At 43.6% G+C, this 19,175-nt stretch overlaps 1 protein-coding gene across 2 annotated transcripts in view; it reads right to left on the bottom strand.

Moving 5' to 3' along the window:
• The window catches only part of SACS (sacsin molecular chaperone), a 34,512-nt gene extending 17,717 nt beyond the window's left edge, over positions 1–16,795 (bottom strand). For both annotated transcript variants that reach the window (XR_014298047.1, XM_082675460.1), the window contains exons 1-5: positions 16,605–16,795; positions 13,832–13,943; positions 10,970–11,116; positions 7,419–8,910; positions 6,713–6,804 (exon numbers count right to left, since the gene is read on the bottom strand). Coding sequence is in view for 1 of the 2 variants with exons in the window: in XM_082675460.1 (XP_082531586.1) it covers positions 6,713–6,804; positions 7,419–8,910; positions 10,970–11,116; positions 13,832–13,847 (1,747 nt within the window). In the remaining variant the exon portion in view is untranslated. The remainder of the gene's footprint in view (positions 1–6,712; positions 6,805–7,418; positions 8,911–10,969; positions 11,117–13,831; positions 13,944–16,604) is intronic.
• Positions 16,796–19,175: the final 2,380 nt, after the last annotated feature.

The following is a 19,175-nucleotide window of genomic DNA, read 5'->3' as shown; positions in this document are numbered from 1 at the left end:
AAAAAGGGAAAGAAAATGAGCACACAGGGAAGGCGAGGACAGCCCGCCGGCAGGCTCAGCACTCCCTCGGGCTCTCTGCAAGCCTGGCGGCAGCACCTAACACCCCAAGGGGGCCAGCGGAAACCTCATTCTACCTCAGAAGGCACGAGCGTCATTCAGAACAGCACTCGTGACCAACTTCTCTCCAGAAGTCACCACTGACACTGCTTCGGCTTCCTAGTTTCCATCCCTAATAGGAGACGGACAACAGTGGGGAGATGGCTGACACAACCCAGAGTCCCCAGGGCAGGTGCTAACTGTGCAGCCCGCTGACATCAAGATCCTGTCTTCCTCTTTGCTCACACCTTAAAAATATAAGAGTATATAGTCATAGCAGGTGTGGATGATCAGCTGCTTTTAACACAAGCTAGAAACCAAAGTTAATATTTATATGAATTACCACTATAACAATGACTTGGTTTCTAAATTTATTTCAGCTTCAAGGAAGAGACTGACTCAAAAAATAATGTTTACTAGAAAAACAATTTCTGTAAAGCAAATCTTACATCCTCTGATCTTCCAAGTGAAACATGAACTGGGGGGAAATAATACAAGTTGAGTCAAAACTTGTTATTAAAAAAAAAAGACAGTCAATAACTGACACTCAGCATTGTGCGAACAGTCAGCGGCCGTCCCTAATGGGAGCTGGCAGCCACTCTACCTTTGCTTGTTCCCCGGGGGCACTAGGCACACTGGACCACGCTCCTCGGTGGCCAGTCCACGCAGGGCCTCTCACTTCATCGGCACAGATCCCAGAACGGATCCCCTCTGACATTTTTAATCTCAATATTTACGTGCATCATATAATAGGTGTGTGCACTCTCACACTTTCCCATTAAATACCACAGCTTAAAATACCAATTTCAAGATAATTCTTTCATTTGAGACTAAATGTCCGATGAAATGAATGTTTCCAAGTCATTTGAATATGGTTTTATTGTGGTATGTGTCACAACCACCTATATACTCCACTAGTATAGTTTCCTCTCTCCTTTAATAATTACCACCAGAAAAAAAATACTGATATAACTTCTAGCTACTTAGGTAAGCGAAAAACCAGGATTCAAAGAATCAAATGAACAAAAACATCAGGCTACAAATGAACACGTTTAGTCATCATACCTGAGTATCCCCAGAGAAGTTGCTGTGCTAGAATACAATTAAATCCGTTCTTAGAAAAGGCCAGATTGTCACAATTCTCACGTGACGGCTACAGGAATTGTTCTGTATCTTAAGATAACAGTTTGCAGAATCTTACACATCATTATGTAAAAGAAAAGCCATAAACAAAACTCCAAACGTAGCAGAATGTACATTTAAGATTTAAAGATGTATTTCAATACGCACTAAAACCAAACTATTAGGCATTCCTACCATTTGTCTGACTCAACTTTTTTTCTATTTATTTCCTTCAAAACCCATTGACCGGCTCCTCTAACTTCTGACTGTCACCCATTTGCTCAGGTAGCCTAACACAGAAATAATCTCGATCTGTAATAGGAAAAACAAAACAAAACAGAATCATCGTTCCAACTCTGCAGCTCTAGCCGGTCACGTAAATCCTTCAAATTCTTTCGGCTTCAATGTCCCCAGCCCTCAAAGGAGGGTGACGATTATCTCAGGATTGTGGAGAGCAAAGGAGATACTGAAGACACAGGAAATCCTGACTCACAGGCACAGTGGGGGGTCTGCCTTTTCGTCCTTGTCCGTGCAACACCATCCCACCTGGCCCAGCCGCGGGGGCTTAGCGTTAGCTTGTCACCCAGGCACTGGGAGTACAAAAGAAGTAACAGACGGCCCCTGCTCTCAAGGATTCGTAGTCTGGCACAGTGAAAACGTGCCTGTGACCAGGCAAAGGGGAGCACATGGACTGCGACGGGGTCCGGGTGTGAACCAGAGACGGCCCCTCAGGCCTGCGGTGCCGGGCAGGGCCGGAGACGCGAGAGTGGGAAAGGGAGCCGCTTGGAGGAGGCGCATGGGCTGAGGGTTAGAAGGTGAAGGAAAGTCACAGGGCCAAGCGGAGGAGGGAGCCAGTAGTCTAAGCAAAAGGAACACCGTGTGCAAAACACAGGTATGAGAAAACCTTAATTCAGGTAAAAAAAAATTTACCAAGCACCCACCTTGAAGTGGGCGCTATGCTGCACGGCGGTGACAAATCTCACAGGGTTCTGGTCTCACAGGGTGCAGGGAACTCAAGTTTGTGCACCTGCAAGCGCCTGTGGTGACAAGAACAGAAGAGGGATACCGAGGGGCCAACCACAGGATGCCCCGCAGGCCACACGAACAAGACCGCGCCTGTCCCGCGTCAGGATCTGCTCGAAACCTGCGAGCGGGGCAGGCGGTGATGAGACGAGGGGTGTGGGCACAGTGACGGCGTGTCCCCGAGACAGAGGGCCTGCAGCACAGCCAGAGAAAATGCAATCCCCAGACCCCGGAGACTGGAGAACAAGGATGGCGAGCGAGGGGTTCATTCCTGGGCATGGTAACGGGTGCCTTTCTCAAGAGGAAGGACCAGGCAAAAGGAGAGACAGACGCAGAGAGAGGATGAGGACCCCAGCTGGGAGAATGCCGACCTTGAGACTCCTAAGGAACTCCAGGGGCAGAATGATAGCAGCTGCCACCTCATCACCATTTCTTATGAGCAGGTAGCGTGTTAAACTGTGCACGTTCTGTACACATCATCCGATCTTCAGAGAAACGCCTACCACGACTAAAACATTACAATTGAGGTTATCAATAAGCTGCCCCGCTGCGATAATGCAAACTGGATAAAATTCAGTTGGTAAGTTGTGACTGCCTGCCATCCTCCACTCAACCCTTTTTCTCATTTCATTCCACTTGTAAGAAAGCAATCTTGCATTTCATGTAATTGAATCTTGAGGGCCCCAGATATACTCTTTTTTTTACATCTTTATTGGAGTATAATTGCTTTACAATGGTGTGTTCGTTTCTGCTTTATAACAAAGTGAATCAGTTATACATATACATATATCCCTATATCTCCTCCCTCTTGCGTCTCCCTCCCTCCCACCCTCCCTATCCCACCCCTCTAGGTGGTCACAAAGCACCAAGCTGATCTCCCTGATATACTCTTAATGGAAGGATGTTCCTGTACTGCCATGATACTGATGAGGAAAGAGAGGCTCAGACAGGTCGGGTAATTTGTTCAAAGTCACACGATGGAGGAGTTGACTCTGAGCCCAGATTTGTGCGGCCACAGAGCCCAGGCTTGTAACCACTACACTGCACTACACTGCCCCTCTTGAGACTGGGGTGATAACCAAAGGTATGGAGACCATTACATATGCGTGACAGTGGATGCCTGGGGGTGAATGAGTATACTCGAAGAAAGTAAGGAACAAAATGAGAGCTGAGCAAGGAGTTCCTGAACTAATCCCATTTAGGGGGTAAGCTGAGGAACGGGAATTCACAAATAATTCTCAGAAGCAGGCAAAGAAGTATAAGGACACCGAGAGAGTGGTATCATCAAAGCCAGGGAGTTCAAAGAGGGAGTGACCAATAATACCAAAGCTGCAGGGAAATCAGGTAAAAGGAACAGAACATTCCACTAGATTTTATAATTTTTAAAAAGTCATTAACTGGTGACCTCAGTCAGGCAATTTTATTGGAATGACGTAGAAGCAAAAGTCCATGTGCTGTGATAACAGATGATGAGAAAGTACAGACAACAAACACACGCCACTCCTTCCAGAAGCTGGACTATGTCGGGATGCAAGAAAGCGAATCAAAGTCAAGGTCTGTTTTGTTTTCCCCCAAACGTAAAAGACGGAAGCGTGTAATTGCAAATGGGAAAGAGGCAACAGAGGTAAACGGTGAAAGTACAAGTAGTAACTTAATACTGAGCTCAGGATTTTAAATGTGAAGCAAGTGAAAGGTAAAACTACCACACAATGAGACAGATTTTGCTTGGGCTACAGAATTAGAGAAATACCCCTTGCAGAGGAAAAAAACTTCATACTTCAATTGTATGCAGCAGTACTTTCAAAATTGGCCAATCAGATTTTACTGATAATTGGTAAACAGAAGTCCACAGTGCTTTGTGTCAGCAAAACAATCACACAGTCATTATTTAGAGCAAAAAAGACCCAGTGCTGTTAGACATCTGGGACGTTCCCTACCACAGGCAGGGAGCTACACAGACGTAATACTCTCGGCCTCTCCCCTCCCCACTCGTAGTTCCCCACCTGCCCCACACACCAGAAAGAGGAATGACTTATCAACCAGTCAGGGTGAAGAGGCTCTGCCCCTGCCCAGGGAGACTCGTGGGGCAGGGCGTACCCAGGAAGGAAGCCCGAGGTCTCCCAGTGCCCCTGCAACTGGCCTGGCGAGCTCACCCGCCTCTGGAGGGGTCACAGCACAAGTCCACCACGCGCCGCAAGCCAGGAGCCCCACTACCAGGATTATCAGTAACACAGGGGAGACTGGCGACGTCTACCTGCTGGATCCCTCTCTGTGCATCTCTTCACTGACGCGGCTCTCAGGAAAGCAGAGGTGTCATTTATTGGGTCCCCATCAGTCCCTATACATGTTTCATGTTTAATGTTCCCAAAACATGGCAATAAAGTAGTATCAAAAACAAATTTTTGTCTGGAACCAATGGTATAAAAGCAATAGAGAAGATACCCAGGAAGCAGTTACCCATCACCCATATGGCCAGATAAAAATACCGGAAAGGCTAGAGATCAGGATTATTAAATAATCACAAGGGTGGCAGGCCAATACTTTAATCAAGATAGGAAAAGTGACCACGAAGACAACTTCTGGGGTAACTGAGCCACAGGTTACGGGCAACACACACAGTGAAGACATCTCTTCTAGTTTAACAGTCAAAAAAATTAACCAGGAACCAGAGATAAAACATGGTATTGGTATGATCCTACAATAACAAATCAGAAGCCACAGTAGGTGAGAAAATGAAAAGACATACAAAGTGGAAAGACTCAGCGTTATAACAATGTCAAATTACCAAAGTTAAGAGTATATAAATTTAATTTGTCCCTAAAAATATTACAATAGGTACCCCATCCATCTAAGGCCAGAGAAGCAAGTTGTGGCCATGTTCTGTGCTACGGGGTACTGGAACAGTTGAGTAAAAGCAGTATGATTCTGCTGGTTCTCTACCCCTTCCACCTGATTTGATTCTGAATAACTTCTGACTGATTTCCAAACCCCTAGCTACCTCAGAAACTACTGGCCATTAACAAAAACTCTGTCTTCAGAAGAAAGTAAAACCACACAATGAAATAGCACAGCCATGAGAAAGGGTGATCTACAACTGCGTGCACCAGCCTGGACGGATCTCACAAGCTCGGAGTAAGCGAAAGCAGCGGACAGAGTGCACACTGTGATTCCCCCACGGGGAGTACAATAACTTGCTGAATCAATCGGTGCTGTCAAGAGTCAGGGTCACAGTTACCCTTGAGTGGACAGGACTGTCACAGAAAAGGCAGCCAGGAGTCCCTGGGTGTTGGCAGTCTTCTGGTTTTGATCTGGGCATGTTCAGTTTATAAGACTTCATTAGGCCTACATTTAAGATATGTATACTTTTCTGTACGTACATTATATTTCAACGTGACGTTTTTATGTAAGAATGTAATAGAGAATTTGAAAAGTAAGGATTTCTAAAACTTTGGAGCAAAGAATGGCAGAGTAGTAGGAATCCATGTTTAGACCCCCAAAAAGGCTACTCTGAAGATGACAATTCCCAGTTAAGGAAGGGATCTCGATATTGGGAACAGCAGTGTCCCAGGGACACCCTCCCGGTTCACACCCGCACTCCCTTCAGCGTCACTCTGCTCCATCCTGAACTCGCCTCCCCCATTCCAGCTCCTTTCCCTTCTGTTTACATGAATGATGCACAATCATTACCTTTGAAAAGAAAACAGCATATAGTATAAAAGACACATAACAAAGAATATGCTTTACAACCTCAACTAGTAGGACAAATCTAGAATTTTTCAGGCCAATATCTAACTTTGAAAATGTTCAGGCAACAGTCTTACAAGAGAAAGGATGCTCACGAAAGTTGAAAGATAATACTAAACAGAACCATGGTGATTTTTTTCCCAAAAAGGATTCCCAATAAAGGACACCCAGCCTTCGCTACGACCCCAGGAGTGCCCTTTCCTGGCCCTGCGGCAGAGGTCATTTTGTCAGCCTGCATCTCCTCAACGCTGCCTCAGGACAGCCACACAGAACTGAGGAGGCAGGTGGTGTGAGGACAGAGCAAGGCTGATGACCTTCTCTCCGCGTATGCGCCCTCTAACCCACAAGAGTGCCCTCACCACCAGATAGGCTACAAGGGATGAGGCTGGGGGCACAAATGGAAAAGAAACGGGGAGCACTGAAACCTGCAAAGCACTGCGCACGTGCCAGGGACCACATCCATAAAGGCACACCGCCAGACCGTGACAAGAGACTTTTAAATACAGTATCACGTTCGGATTCTTTTGGATGTCAGAATCCAGCACTGACACATCTTAAACTACAACAAGTACGTGAAGTTGAACCACATGGAACTGCTGAGTGATAACGTCTAAAATGGATAACTAATAATTTCGTAACGGTTCAACTTAATAGGAAACTTACATAAACTGTCATTTTTATCAATACATATATTAAAAAAACAACAACAACTAAACAGCTGTAATACCTCGGGTTTGGGCAGCTTCCTTTAAAGCAGCCAGAAGGTGAGGCTTCAAGTTATCCAAAATAAATTTTCCTTCGAGACCTGGGAAAAGGGACCTAAAGAGTGAAAGAAACACAGCAATGTTAATCTTCTAACAATTCTAAGATACAGAAATTCAATCATATAATTTCAAGCCAGTTAAATGTAATTACTATATTACATCAATTATAAGGCACACATCTAATCACACTGCAACACGTTTTGATCAAGTATTACCCAGGCTTCACTTTAAAACATGAGGACATCATGGACCATATCTAAATCCAGAAATTGTCTAAACTTCTTAGAATAAAATTCATTTTATTTTCTGAAATGTCAATACACACCCTGAGTTATAAAGAATTACTTAGTGTGGTATTTTAATTAATTTAAATTAACTTCATCAAAATAATTCACTTTTGACTAACTGTAGTTACTATTAGCTCTTTATAACCATTCTTTTCTGTGTTCTGTTATTGGAATTTCCAAGAAAAACAACTGCTTAGACCCGCTCTTTAACCGGTAAACATCTGGATGCCTTTCACCTTAGAATGTAAAAATGTATCCTTTCCTATTTTAACAAGCAGCTCTGCAAAAGTCACCCTAAGGTAACATCCACACTGACAGCTGACGAATTTCACAGCAGCCAACTGAAGTGCGGGCAGGGGCAGAAGGTGGGGTCCGCGCATACCTGGGATAGTTTTCTGAGCTTATATAGATCACATCTTGATCGGACACAGACGAGGAGAAAGGGATGAAACTTCCGTTCTGTAGGGGCAGCAGCTCCAGCCCCAGCAGCTCGCTGTAGGCCTGGTCGGAGAGCACGAACTCTAGCAGATGCAGCTTCTCAGCGGCGCTGGTACCGCCCAGGTGCGCTGCCTTCCGCAGCACCTGCCGGGTCCACGCGGGCGTCACCTTCCTCACGGGCCTCGCGCTGGACACGGCGAGCTGAACGGCGGCGGCCACGTGGGCCGGGACCCTGACGACCTGCTTCCCTGAGCTCTGGAGATAGCTGAGCACGGACCTGGTGCATTCCAGACTCTCATCCAGTTCCGAGAAGCAAGCCTGCTCCAAGGGGACCCAGTGGCCGCTGAGGGAATACAGGACTGCGTGCTGGAACAGCTCGTGAAACAGAGGCTCCAACACGGGCTGCCAGTGCGCCGTGGCCCGCTTGACGTCGGGCCACAGCTTGTAGATGACGTCCACCGACAGGGGCAGGTCGGGGCTCCTTCCCGCCTGCAGACGTTCTATGGAGTCTAAGATCAGAGTGGCGTAGGCTCTAGGGACGACGTTCAGGACAAGAAACTCATTCCACAACGCGGCCGGGTCCCTCCACTGGTCCAGCTCTCTCCATTTGATGCTCCTGCGATTGTCCGTCAGGCCGAAGAAGCCACTGATGTGAGCTGGGAGGCCGGTTTTGCTTTCCTCGCCAGGCGGTAAAGGAAGGAAGCAGAAGGCTTTCCCGGAGAACTCGGACGCTGCTCCTCCCTCCTGCTCATCTCCACTTGACAGCAGCATGGCTATTCCAATGACGGGGACGAACTTCAACTCATCAGCCAACGCATCAAGCCTACTACTAATCCCTCGCCCACCCACGCTGTTACACACCAGCCAAGACGTTTTCTGTGCACCCCTGGCACTCTCATCTTCTAAAACTATATTTATAGGGTACGTGACACAGGTTATGCTGTTGCTGGGAATCTTCTCACAATAGTTACTGATGGCGGCCCCCAGGATCTTTATAGAATCCGGCCGCTCCTGTGTCAGGGCTGCACTCTCACTAGCAGTCACTCTGAAGACCAGCTTCTCTGTTCCATCGGCCTCGCGGACGTGTAAGGAGATGTCCTGCACACTTTTCAGAAAGAGCAGCACCGTGTCTGCATCTGCCCTGAAAGACTCAAACAACTCGAGAACTTTCTGCTTATTGTAGAGGTTACTGCTAAGCTGGGAGGGCTGTAGCCGGAGGGGGAAACGGAAAAATGTTCCTGGAAAACTGCCGTTTATAAACGTCTCCTTGGTGCTGCCAAAGATGCCAATAAATGGTGCAAACTGGTCTGAAAGTTCGCTAATTTCTCTGCTGTCCTCTTTGAGATTCCAACATTGGCCTGATTCATGTGGACCAAAAAGTGTCTGATGAGGATCTAACATCCCAATCTGATCACCACTAAAGATACAAGGAACATCTGTAAAGGAAAATTCAAGTCATGATCAACTCTGAAATTTAAAGGACAACTGTAAGCACAACTACAATACATAGTTACTATCATATATTACACACGAAAAAGCATGAGCCACAAGATGACTCTACACAGATTTATCTAAAAACAAACTAAATCTAGCTTTGGAAATAGAATTCTTTGAGCACAAAAAATGATTTCCCTTTTGCTTCAGAAAGTACCAGGCATCGAGAGACTTTACATGATTGTTGTGAAAACCTAAGACACATCTTCAAACACTTACTAGACAATTAAAATACGTAAAGAGAATTTGGATATTTACACGCTCCCCATAGCCAAGTGAACCCAATTAAACAGAACAGAGTTGCAGCCTATGCTCAAAATAAAACTTCAACCACAGATTCTCTGAGAAAAGAGGGAAGGAAAAGAACAACACAGATGATCAGCAAGCACCGTGCCCTGGAGCGAGTGAGAAATGGGCAGTGACTTGAGGGCCTAACCTTCACACAAGACACAACTCCGTGAGGTCCACCTGTAATACGCATGGTCACTGACCACAGCCTCAGGTGTCACAACTGCCGACTCCTAAGCTCTCGCGTATTTTAAGTAGGAAACGTTACATCCACCGGCCCAGCCACCATGTCCACCAGCAACGCCGGTCCACGGCCCCCTCGTCCACACTCCCTGTTCCACTCCCACTATTGAAACTACGTCAGGGAGGCTCCTGACGGTTGTAAAGCAGGACTCAAGAACTTCGCGGATCCTCAGATTAGAGAACAGCACCCCGGGTAACACTGTCCCACATAAATGTGCTCGTTCTCCGATAGCGAACAAATCCACGGTGAGAGCAGATGCTGACCATCAGGGGAATCTCTAAACAGTTCACTCCCGTACAGCTGGCTCCATGCTTGTGCAACTCACGTGTGTGCCCCATAAAATTTAAAGACTACTACATGACACAGATGTGAGGAGCAACTCACAAATGCTTGAACACATGAATATTAATATTCGTATAATTGCTATATAATGATTTCATCACTGTTATTACATAACACATAACTAATATTACTTAACACAATATCATACAATATATCATAATAATGTAAATGCGATTTAAAAAATAGGCTTACTAAAAGTGGGCCATAGTGATGGTGACCCTATATCCCACTTGCCCAGGGCAGTCCCAATTCAGGCCAGTGTCTGAGAATAATACCACCTCTTTCACTCTCAGCAGTGTCCCAGTTTGGGCAATAAATTATGTGCCACTCTAGCTACAGCTACAGCTCTGCCAGCTCAACCCTCCTTCTCCTGCAAGTTCAAAATGCACAAACGGTTTCAAACTAAACGATAACAAGTGCTAATTTCATAAAAAAGTTTTATCACAAAACTATAGTAAATACTAAGAGCTCTGATTCTGGAAGAACAGCCATATACCCTTAGAGGTGTCTACCCTAAGAGTTTCAAGTATTTCCTACTATAACTATGAATCAGAAACCTCATATTCTTTCTAGATTACAAGCATGATTTCAAAGTAATGGTTAAAATACTCGTAAGTTTAAAGAGAGTAAAATTTTTATGAGGAAAGTGAGAAACCAGAGTCATTTCAAAGGTCCTCCCCTTGTCAGTTATTCAATACCACTGGATATTATACTTTCTTCTTCCTGTTATTTAAACCTATGTACAAGAAAATCTGTGAAAATCAGTTTGCCTGACTCTTAAAGATTTGCAGTGTAAAAGTTTTTAGAGTAACAATTTTGTGTAGGCTTTCAACAGCTCACGTAAAATCTCAAACCTCACATAAAATGACTTAATATACTACACTGATTCCACCGGAAATGATGGCATTAACTTTTGCATCACATGATGAAGATTTGGTATAGTTACCATGGTAACCTGAGAAAACACAAGACGCACTGATATTTCATTGATATACTTCTTGCCACTGGCAGAGAATTTGGGGAAAATGCCTTTTAAAACAGTATCATCTCTGAAGTTAACCCAATGAAGTACAAAATATAGGCTAAAATAATTTTCAGTCTCAAGACTGAAAAGCCAAACACCATACCTGTTATATGATAGACAGAATTGAACCCAATTCCAAATCTCCCGACCTTCAGAGGGTCGTCCTTTTTCCGGCTCCGTGCTATCTCCTGAATGCCGTGCCAGTCCTCCGGGGTGAAAACCGCATTGTTGTACACGTAGAGAGCTGGCCCTGGGCGTCGAGAGGCACATGCAGGTGTTGAGAAAGAAGGGAGCGTGGGTGTTCACTTCTCTTACAATAACTTCCCCTACACAACATTGCTTATTTGATGGGAAGATGGAAAGAAATGAATGGAGTGACTGATTGGGCATTACAGTTTGGTTGTTTTCACATTAAAAACAGAAATTACGGGGCTTCCCTGGTGGCGCAGTGGTTGAGAGTCCACTTGCCGATGCAGGGGACACGGGTTCGTGCCCCGGTCCGAGAAGATCCCACATGCCGCGGAGCGGCTGGGCCCGTGAGCCGTGGCCGCTGAGCCTGCGCATCCGGAGCCTGTGCTCCGCAACGGGAGAGGCCACAACAGTGAGAGGCCCGCGTAACCGCAAAAAAAAAAAACAAAAAAAACAGAAATTACAAATTAATGGTAAAAATTACCAGCAGAAGAAATATAGTATTGTTGACCAAAAATCCAAAAAGGAAAAATTATGGACTTAGATACTCAAAACACAGGGCAAAGAAGAAAATTAATCACAGTGTACTACTTTTAAATTTGTTCCTAAATAGAATATTTATTTATTTTTGTGAATGGAATTACCTGTAAATGTATAAGAAGACTAAAGAAACCCTGTTAATATATTATTTCATAGGGTGAAAAATAACCCTTCTCACGTGCCTATGAATTCAAGCACAGATATGGGGATGCTGGCCACAGTTTGCTTTACAAAAATGGCGTGGCTGCTACTTGGAAAACAGTCAAAGTGGGGATATGAAAAGGCCAAGACCGCGAGGCTTTTGCAGGAAGGACAAGCACGTGGAGGCTGCCTCTGCTAAACCCAGGCCACAGGGTGTCCTCAGACACAGCAGGAAAGGGCGTGGGGGAGCCCCAGATTTCGCCACACTCCTTCACTTGTACCTCTTCATTAACCACATCCTTGAAATCCTTAGTAAAGTGAGAAACTGGGGAAGATCTCTGAGTCTTCTGCATCGGATCTGACATTCTGAGTCTTTTGTAATCTCATTACATAACAAACAAGTTGAACTCAAGAGTTCTCGTGTACAACACTAAGTGTCAGTAAAGGGAAAAAACTGTGACCCAAGAAGATGACACCAGCCAAGATACCGCTCATGTCTGAATGCGAGAGAAAGACCCTCAAACACCACAAGCACGGAGGGCCCTCAACAAACATTTGTTAATTAAAGAGATCAAAGATCATGTCCACTTCCTTCTGTATGTGCAAGTTTTAAAAAATTGTCTAATCTGACGTCACTTTAAAGAGCCTCTCTCTAAGTATGCTTATGCATAAACTCAGCTAAATAATCTTGTTTCATAATTTTTTCTTTTAATGAGGTGAAGTCAGGGCTGGAAGGAAAAACTCCTAGACATGAGAGAATTGTGAAGCAGAATACTTCCAGGATCTCTTCCCGATCTCTTCCCGTATACAGTTCTACAGGACACTCCCCAAATCAGGATGACACCAGACAGAAAGCATTGTGACACACACAATCTCCTTGAACCCTCAAAGTGACTGGGGGGGGGGACTATGTTCTCGCCGCTCCACAGGGGAGAAGGCTGACAGGCGGCCAGCCTCAGGGCCCCGCCCAGGCACAGGGAGGAAACACGAGGGGCAGGCCCGACTGACACGCCACACACCAGCACCCCACGGACGTGGGCCACGGGGAGCCCCGTGCAGGATCAGGGTTCAGACAAAAGTCCCTCATATCTACACGGGGTATCTTTCAACAATGACTACATTAAATCACAGACTCTCAGAGCCAGGAAACCTGACTGGTTTCACCCTCTCACCGAACACATGAACAATGGGGGCGAGCTGACTTGCCCAAGATCATGAAGGGGGCAGGAGTCAGGGCTAGAATGGAAACCTCCTGCCATACTACGTCTCATCCCATCTCCTTATAGGATTTTAAAAATGCAACTTCCATATCACAAATATGACCTAAGAATAAATATATGTATTTATATAATAAATATATCATAAATGCTAAATATTTAGTATTTAGATGTTTAACAGTAATGTTGATTACCCTCCTAAATCATGAAACCTCTTAAAAAATATATGACTTAATCTCCTTAAAAATATGTCCAGGAAAGTCTGAACTGACCCTCCCTTTTCTCGATAACTTTCTACCACACACAGTCATTCACAATCACCCTACTGACTTTAAAGCTGCACTAAAAGTTACAAATGTTCTTTTCAACACAGCACTTCAAAGCGCAGGACTTCAGCAGTCTTTACGTTCGTTATCGCTTCTTACTGTCTTTACTTTCATTTTCCTTACTCACTTCTCTCCTTCAATCTTTCTTCTCACCCTACTTCAAAATAATTCAAGGGCACTCTCAAAGCACAAAGTGATACACAAAGCCACAGCCTCTAACTTCTTTCCAAATGCAGAGAAGTGTTCTATTTGTCTCGCTAATGATATAAATGCTCACAAGTTGACTGAACAGAAAAAGAGATTTATGTATTTACATTGCTTGTTACTCTGAGTTTCAAGATTTTTATTCTTCGCTCTGTAAAAATACCAACTAGCAGAGACATCTGCCCACAAAAAGCAGAGAAAAACATCTCTTGGAGTTAAATACGCCAAGAAGTGAAGGACAGGTGGTAACTTGACTGTTCATTAAACACTCAGTTGTAAATCACTAAAATTCACCTGTTTGTTAGTACATAAAATAAAACTTGTCCATAACTAATTATTGATTCTTACCCTGATATTGTGCCATATCTTTTGACCAAAGAGTCTCTGTTCCATACTGAGTTTCATCATATAAAAATTTAACTTCTGTGGCCCCAGCATCTTCTGCATTCTGAATTAATTCCTAGTCAAGAAATACACCAAAAAATAATATTTAATAAAACTGCCCATCTTTGTATTTACCTATAATATTTAAAAAGTAATTACACATAAGTAAAGGAAACCCACTATTTGCATCGTGAGCGAGGTCTTTGTACATTCTTACAGTTAGCAAGTGCTGATGTGTAGTCCTTCCACATTGCTTATTGTGTAGATCTGTGCGCCAGCCAACTCAGTATAATTTTTCTCCCTTGGATATTTTAGTACAATTCGATCTAGTTTAGTCTAACGTAAAGAACAGGTGACAGGGCTTCCCTGGTGGTGCAGTGGTTGAGAGTCCGCCTGCCGATTCAGGGGATGTGGGTTCGTGCCCCGGTCTGGGAAGATCTCACATGCCGCGGAGCGGCTGGGCCCGTGAGCCATGGCCGCTGAGCCTGCGCGTCCGGAGCCTGTGCTCCGCAACGGGAGAGGCCACAACAGTGAGAGGCCCGCGTACAGCAAAAAAAAAAAAAAAAAAACAGAACAGGTGACAATTTCCTGGATGAGCTCTGAGTTAGACCAAACCAAATCAAGGGGTTATATTTTAAATGGATGGGTCTTTAGACACAGAATAATCCACCTGTATTAGCACACTCGTGAACCTCTAACTTTGGGGGGCACTATTTTTTACTTTCCCAGCACCCTGGAATCACTAACGGGGGTGGGGTTTGGCAGGGATGGGCAGGAACTGCAGAGGGCGTACACTGATACTACAGCCATGCCGACAGCAAAGCCTTCATGAGAGCGGGTGACACAGCGCACTGCCTGCACGCAACAAGATAAGCATCAGACTGAGTGCGGGAGCAGTGTGCAAATGAGAGCTGGCTGTGACATCAGGTGGGTGGTTAGTTCACCCCGTGCACACCAGAAGGCTGGGGACAGTTATCCCACATGCCGTTCAACCCCAAACACGAACACTTGACCACGCTTTTATCTACCTCCTCATCAGCTGCAAAGTCTTCCTGTTTACACAACTTTCCATTTCTCATGGGATTTTTAAGACTCACTCCCACCCTATTTAGTCTAGTAGAATCCCTAAAAATTAGCACTCTTATTTACATTAGGGTATAATATAAAATAATATTAAAGGTAGAAATAAAAATTAAATAGGTAGCAAGATGCACGTTTAACTTACAGGACGACAGCACTTTAGAGGCTGGATCTTGCTTTCGTCTGGATAGCTACTTGAGACTTATGTGTATTTTAGGCAACAGAGATGAAGAAAACAAGATAACATCCCAAGTCCCAGATTCCAACTATCAGTCCCAAGTTGAACAAAAAATACGATGGGGCCCTTCTTCTCAGGGGATCTCTTTCAAACTGATTCTGGCACAATAAATGTGCCAATTTGCATAAGATCTTGAGCTAGTCACTAAAATTTCTCTGGATCTATTTCAGCAAACATCACACAAGGTGGTGGCCTAAGTCTAGGCAATTCTAAGATTCCTATTACATCTAAAGTGGTAGAATTCTACTAAAATATCCAAGGGACAAAAATCATACTGAGTTGGCTGGCACACATATCTACACAATAAGCAAAGTGGAAGGACTACACATCAGCGCTTGCTGACCCTAAGAATGTACAAAGACCTTGCTCACGACCACTGCCTTGTTTGCCAACAGGATCTCTATCACTCATTTTTGAATTGATGAGGCCCTACTAAATCCTATCTTAAATTTATTCTGTTCACCTCTCTCTACCCCCATAACCCAATAATGACACCCTTCCCACCTTCACTTTCCTAATATCTCAATATAAAAATGGCTTTCAAATTAGCCTTCTGTGAGCCACCGATCCTGTTCTCAGAGACAGACTTAAACTGCCCCAGTGCCTCATCATTACTAAACCCCCTAGGGTACAGCACTCCCCAGTCAGCGCCTGCCTGAGCATGACTGATACTAAGGTAAGCTGAACTGACCTAGTGCTTATTCTCTAAAATGTTACCATCTAAACTAGAAAATATCATAAGAGCTAAGATATTGAACATAATAAACACTAAATAATTAGAGGAAAATGCATAATAACTGATCTACTTTTACACTTAATTAAGGAAGTTTCTTATTAAGCTTAAATACAGAATCTAACTTTTGCAGTATCTTCCATTTGCATTCTTTTATGATTGTTCAGTTTGTTTTTTTAATGAGTGTATTCAAACTAAAAGAATATATTGTAAATAGAAATACTTAACTAAAACAATTATCCTTTTAAATAAACTCTCCCAAAAAGCAAACTTCTAAATCTAGGGGAGTCAAACAGGCATGGGTGCATGGCCCCTGAATGTGGGTTTTGTCTTATTTTATTTGGTCGGCTGGTTGGTTTGTAATGCCCCTGCACAATGTTTTACATAAAATTACATTATATAATTACATAAAATTACCAAATAAATGTTCCTAGAGCAACACTGCATGACTACAGCACACTGCAGCTTAGGGGGTTCCTTTGCCTCTGAAACCTCACATATTTACATGGACTGCATCTCAAGCCATCCCATCCAGCGTATGCACTGCAGGTGCAGAGGGAAACAGACACAGCCATTCAAATCTAGACAAAATTCTAAAATGTAAATACTAACAGGCCTTGTGAGTAATACTACTCTGTCTCATCTGTATCAGTGTAAATGCACACATGCACACACCCACACCTCACCTTAAGAATCTGTCCTCCTTCTGGATATCTTCTTAAAATGTCCTTGAGGAAATCAACAAGTGGGGGAGTTGTTTGACCAAATCGACCTGAGAACACGGGTAAAACAATTTAGAAGAAAGTCCAGTCCTCTGGCCTATTATCAACATGTTACTTGGTTCTGAGACGCAATGAAGGTGTGCAAGTTCTGACTTCACACACTTCACTGCAGCCCTCTGGTACGAGGGCTACCTCACTAAACAGATTCAGTACAAAGGAAAGCAGATTCAATTTTATCAAAGCTCAAGATTTTTAATTAAACTACAAATTAGGTTTTTAAAAAATGTTCAAACATATACCAAATGTCACATAAGATTATTAATTCAAAAATAAAGAACATGGTGGGGTGTTGCTATTTTCCGAAGCAAATGAAATAAATGGCGCTATTTTGTGGCTGCTTTGCCACTAAGTAATAAGCCAGAGATTCTGGTGCCTGTTATGACATCCTTAATGGTCGCAAACTCAACCAATGTTCTGAGTGTTTTGAAATACGGCACAATGTCTCAACGGCTGCCCAGTTCAAATACCCTGAAGTCTCTCCTAAACTGGAGATTCTCAGAACTGACCAACCAGGTCACCTTCAGACAGGTGACAGCAAAGCGTAGGGAGCATGGGCGACGGGAGATAATTTCTCAGATGCACAGAATAAAAATACATCTGTTTATAAGTGAAAAAGAAATCTGTGCTTAAGACAAAATCATCACTATGAATTTATCTGCACCATTTTGGTACAACCACCCGCCACGACCAAGCATCCACAGGACCCTGCCCGCAGACTGCTCCACCCAACGCATCCTTACAGCTCACTGGCTCCACCCACACCTGTGTTCCTCTGGCCCTGACAGCCCCTCATGACATCCAAATGTTATGTACATTCATTTTATTTTTAAAACATAATCTTTATGCGACTAAAAATGGAATTTACTCCTGGTAAAGTCAATGTTATACCTCCCCCTTTTAAGCCTTTTGATTGAAGGTTTACAAAAAGATGACAATTTTGGGAAGTCAGATCTCCAATCCTGATCCAGTCAGATAACTGAAAAAAGAAAATAAAATTATGAAAAGCAATATAGTTCCTAATTCTGTAAGTTCAAAACTTTACCTCATTTTTTTTCACCTAAGAAATGTTTGTTTTACAAAACAGTAATAGAGTCACAGATGTAGAAAACAGACCTATGATTACCAGGGGGGAAATGGGGGAGGGATAAATTGGGAGATTGGGATTGACATGTACACACTACTACATATGAAACAGATAATTAATAAAGACCTACTGTATAGCACAGGGAACTCTACTCAATACTCTGTAATGGCCTATATGGGAAAAGAATCTAAAAAAGAGTGGATTTATGTATATGCATAACAACAAAAAACAAAGATTGTTTGTTAAGTGTTCATATAAGGAAATAAGTTGTTCTGGAGAAGTGAATATTCCAGAGAACAAAAATTTAGTCAAAAATTTTATTTAAAAATGTAAATGCTTTTTCCTTAAATAATTACAAATAGATAAAGATATATAGATTCTGCTTTAGAATAATTTTTAAAATTTTATGGTGAATCAGGATTATCAACATGAACAAAATCATTCTTTTGATCGGCATTTCCAGAGAGTATTACTCAGAACAGAGCTCCATGGGATTCGACAGATATTAGAGGACCAAAAAGAAAAAAAAAAAGCTTTAATTTGTTGGAATAATTTGGTTTTTAGGGCATTCAACATATTAATATTATGGTAACCTTCTTTAAAAGGATTATACTATGTGGTATTTCACAAATTTTAGCAGTAATTTTTTTTCATTTATTTTGAAGAGCATCTTATAAGATACTGTTCCTAGAAATACACTTCGGTAAACTGCTTATAGACGTTGTTATAAAAAAGCTATGATGTGAAAGGAAGAGATAAGTGAGGACTCCAACCTCTGAAGCTGCTTGGGTCTATGATTTCCCCAACTGGCTTTCCTGAAAAATGCCTCAATATTCGTTTTCCTTTCGGTGACTGCTCTGTTTCCCACAAAGGTGGGGTACAGTGTGTGATCATGACCCACAGGAGCAGGTATGGACTGCTTTTCTGAAAAAATGCCAGATCCACTTCTCCCCAGCAGCGCACTCATGCTACTGAGGAGTGACTTTCAGGCAACAGTCTGCAAACGCTACCCCGGCTCTCGCCTCTGGTAGAAGAGGTGAGAACTGCCTCTGCAACTGACCCTTCCTTGACAGGGAGGACAGGGTTCTGAAGGACACTGCTCTCCATATCACGACTCCGCCATCTCCATAGTCCACCCCCCACCTCACACGGCTGCCCTCCAGGCTCCCAGAGCTTGGCCTGCCAAAAGGTGCTTCAGTGGCCCTCCTCCACCGACAGTGGCACCAGCGTGTCCATTCCCAGTTCCCCTCACATCTGTCTCGGTCTTCTCCACTTCCAAATGTTCAGACTCTCAACTTCTGTTGGATTTTTACAACCATCCCCCATCTGGTCTCCATACTTTCTGCACATCATCTTCATTCTAGTCCCCATTTCTAAAATACAAATCTGAA

This window comes from Grampus griseus (genome assembly GCF_964374135.1).
Source record: "Grampus griseus genome assembly, chromosome: 18".
NCBI classification, from domain to species: domain Eukaryota; kingdom Metazoa; phylum Chordata; class Mammalia; order Artiodactyla; family Delphinidae; genus Grampus; species Grampus griseus.
The sequence above is the reverse complement of the archived record's forward strand: the minus strand, read 5'-3'. Positions and strand labels throughout refer to the sequence as shown.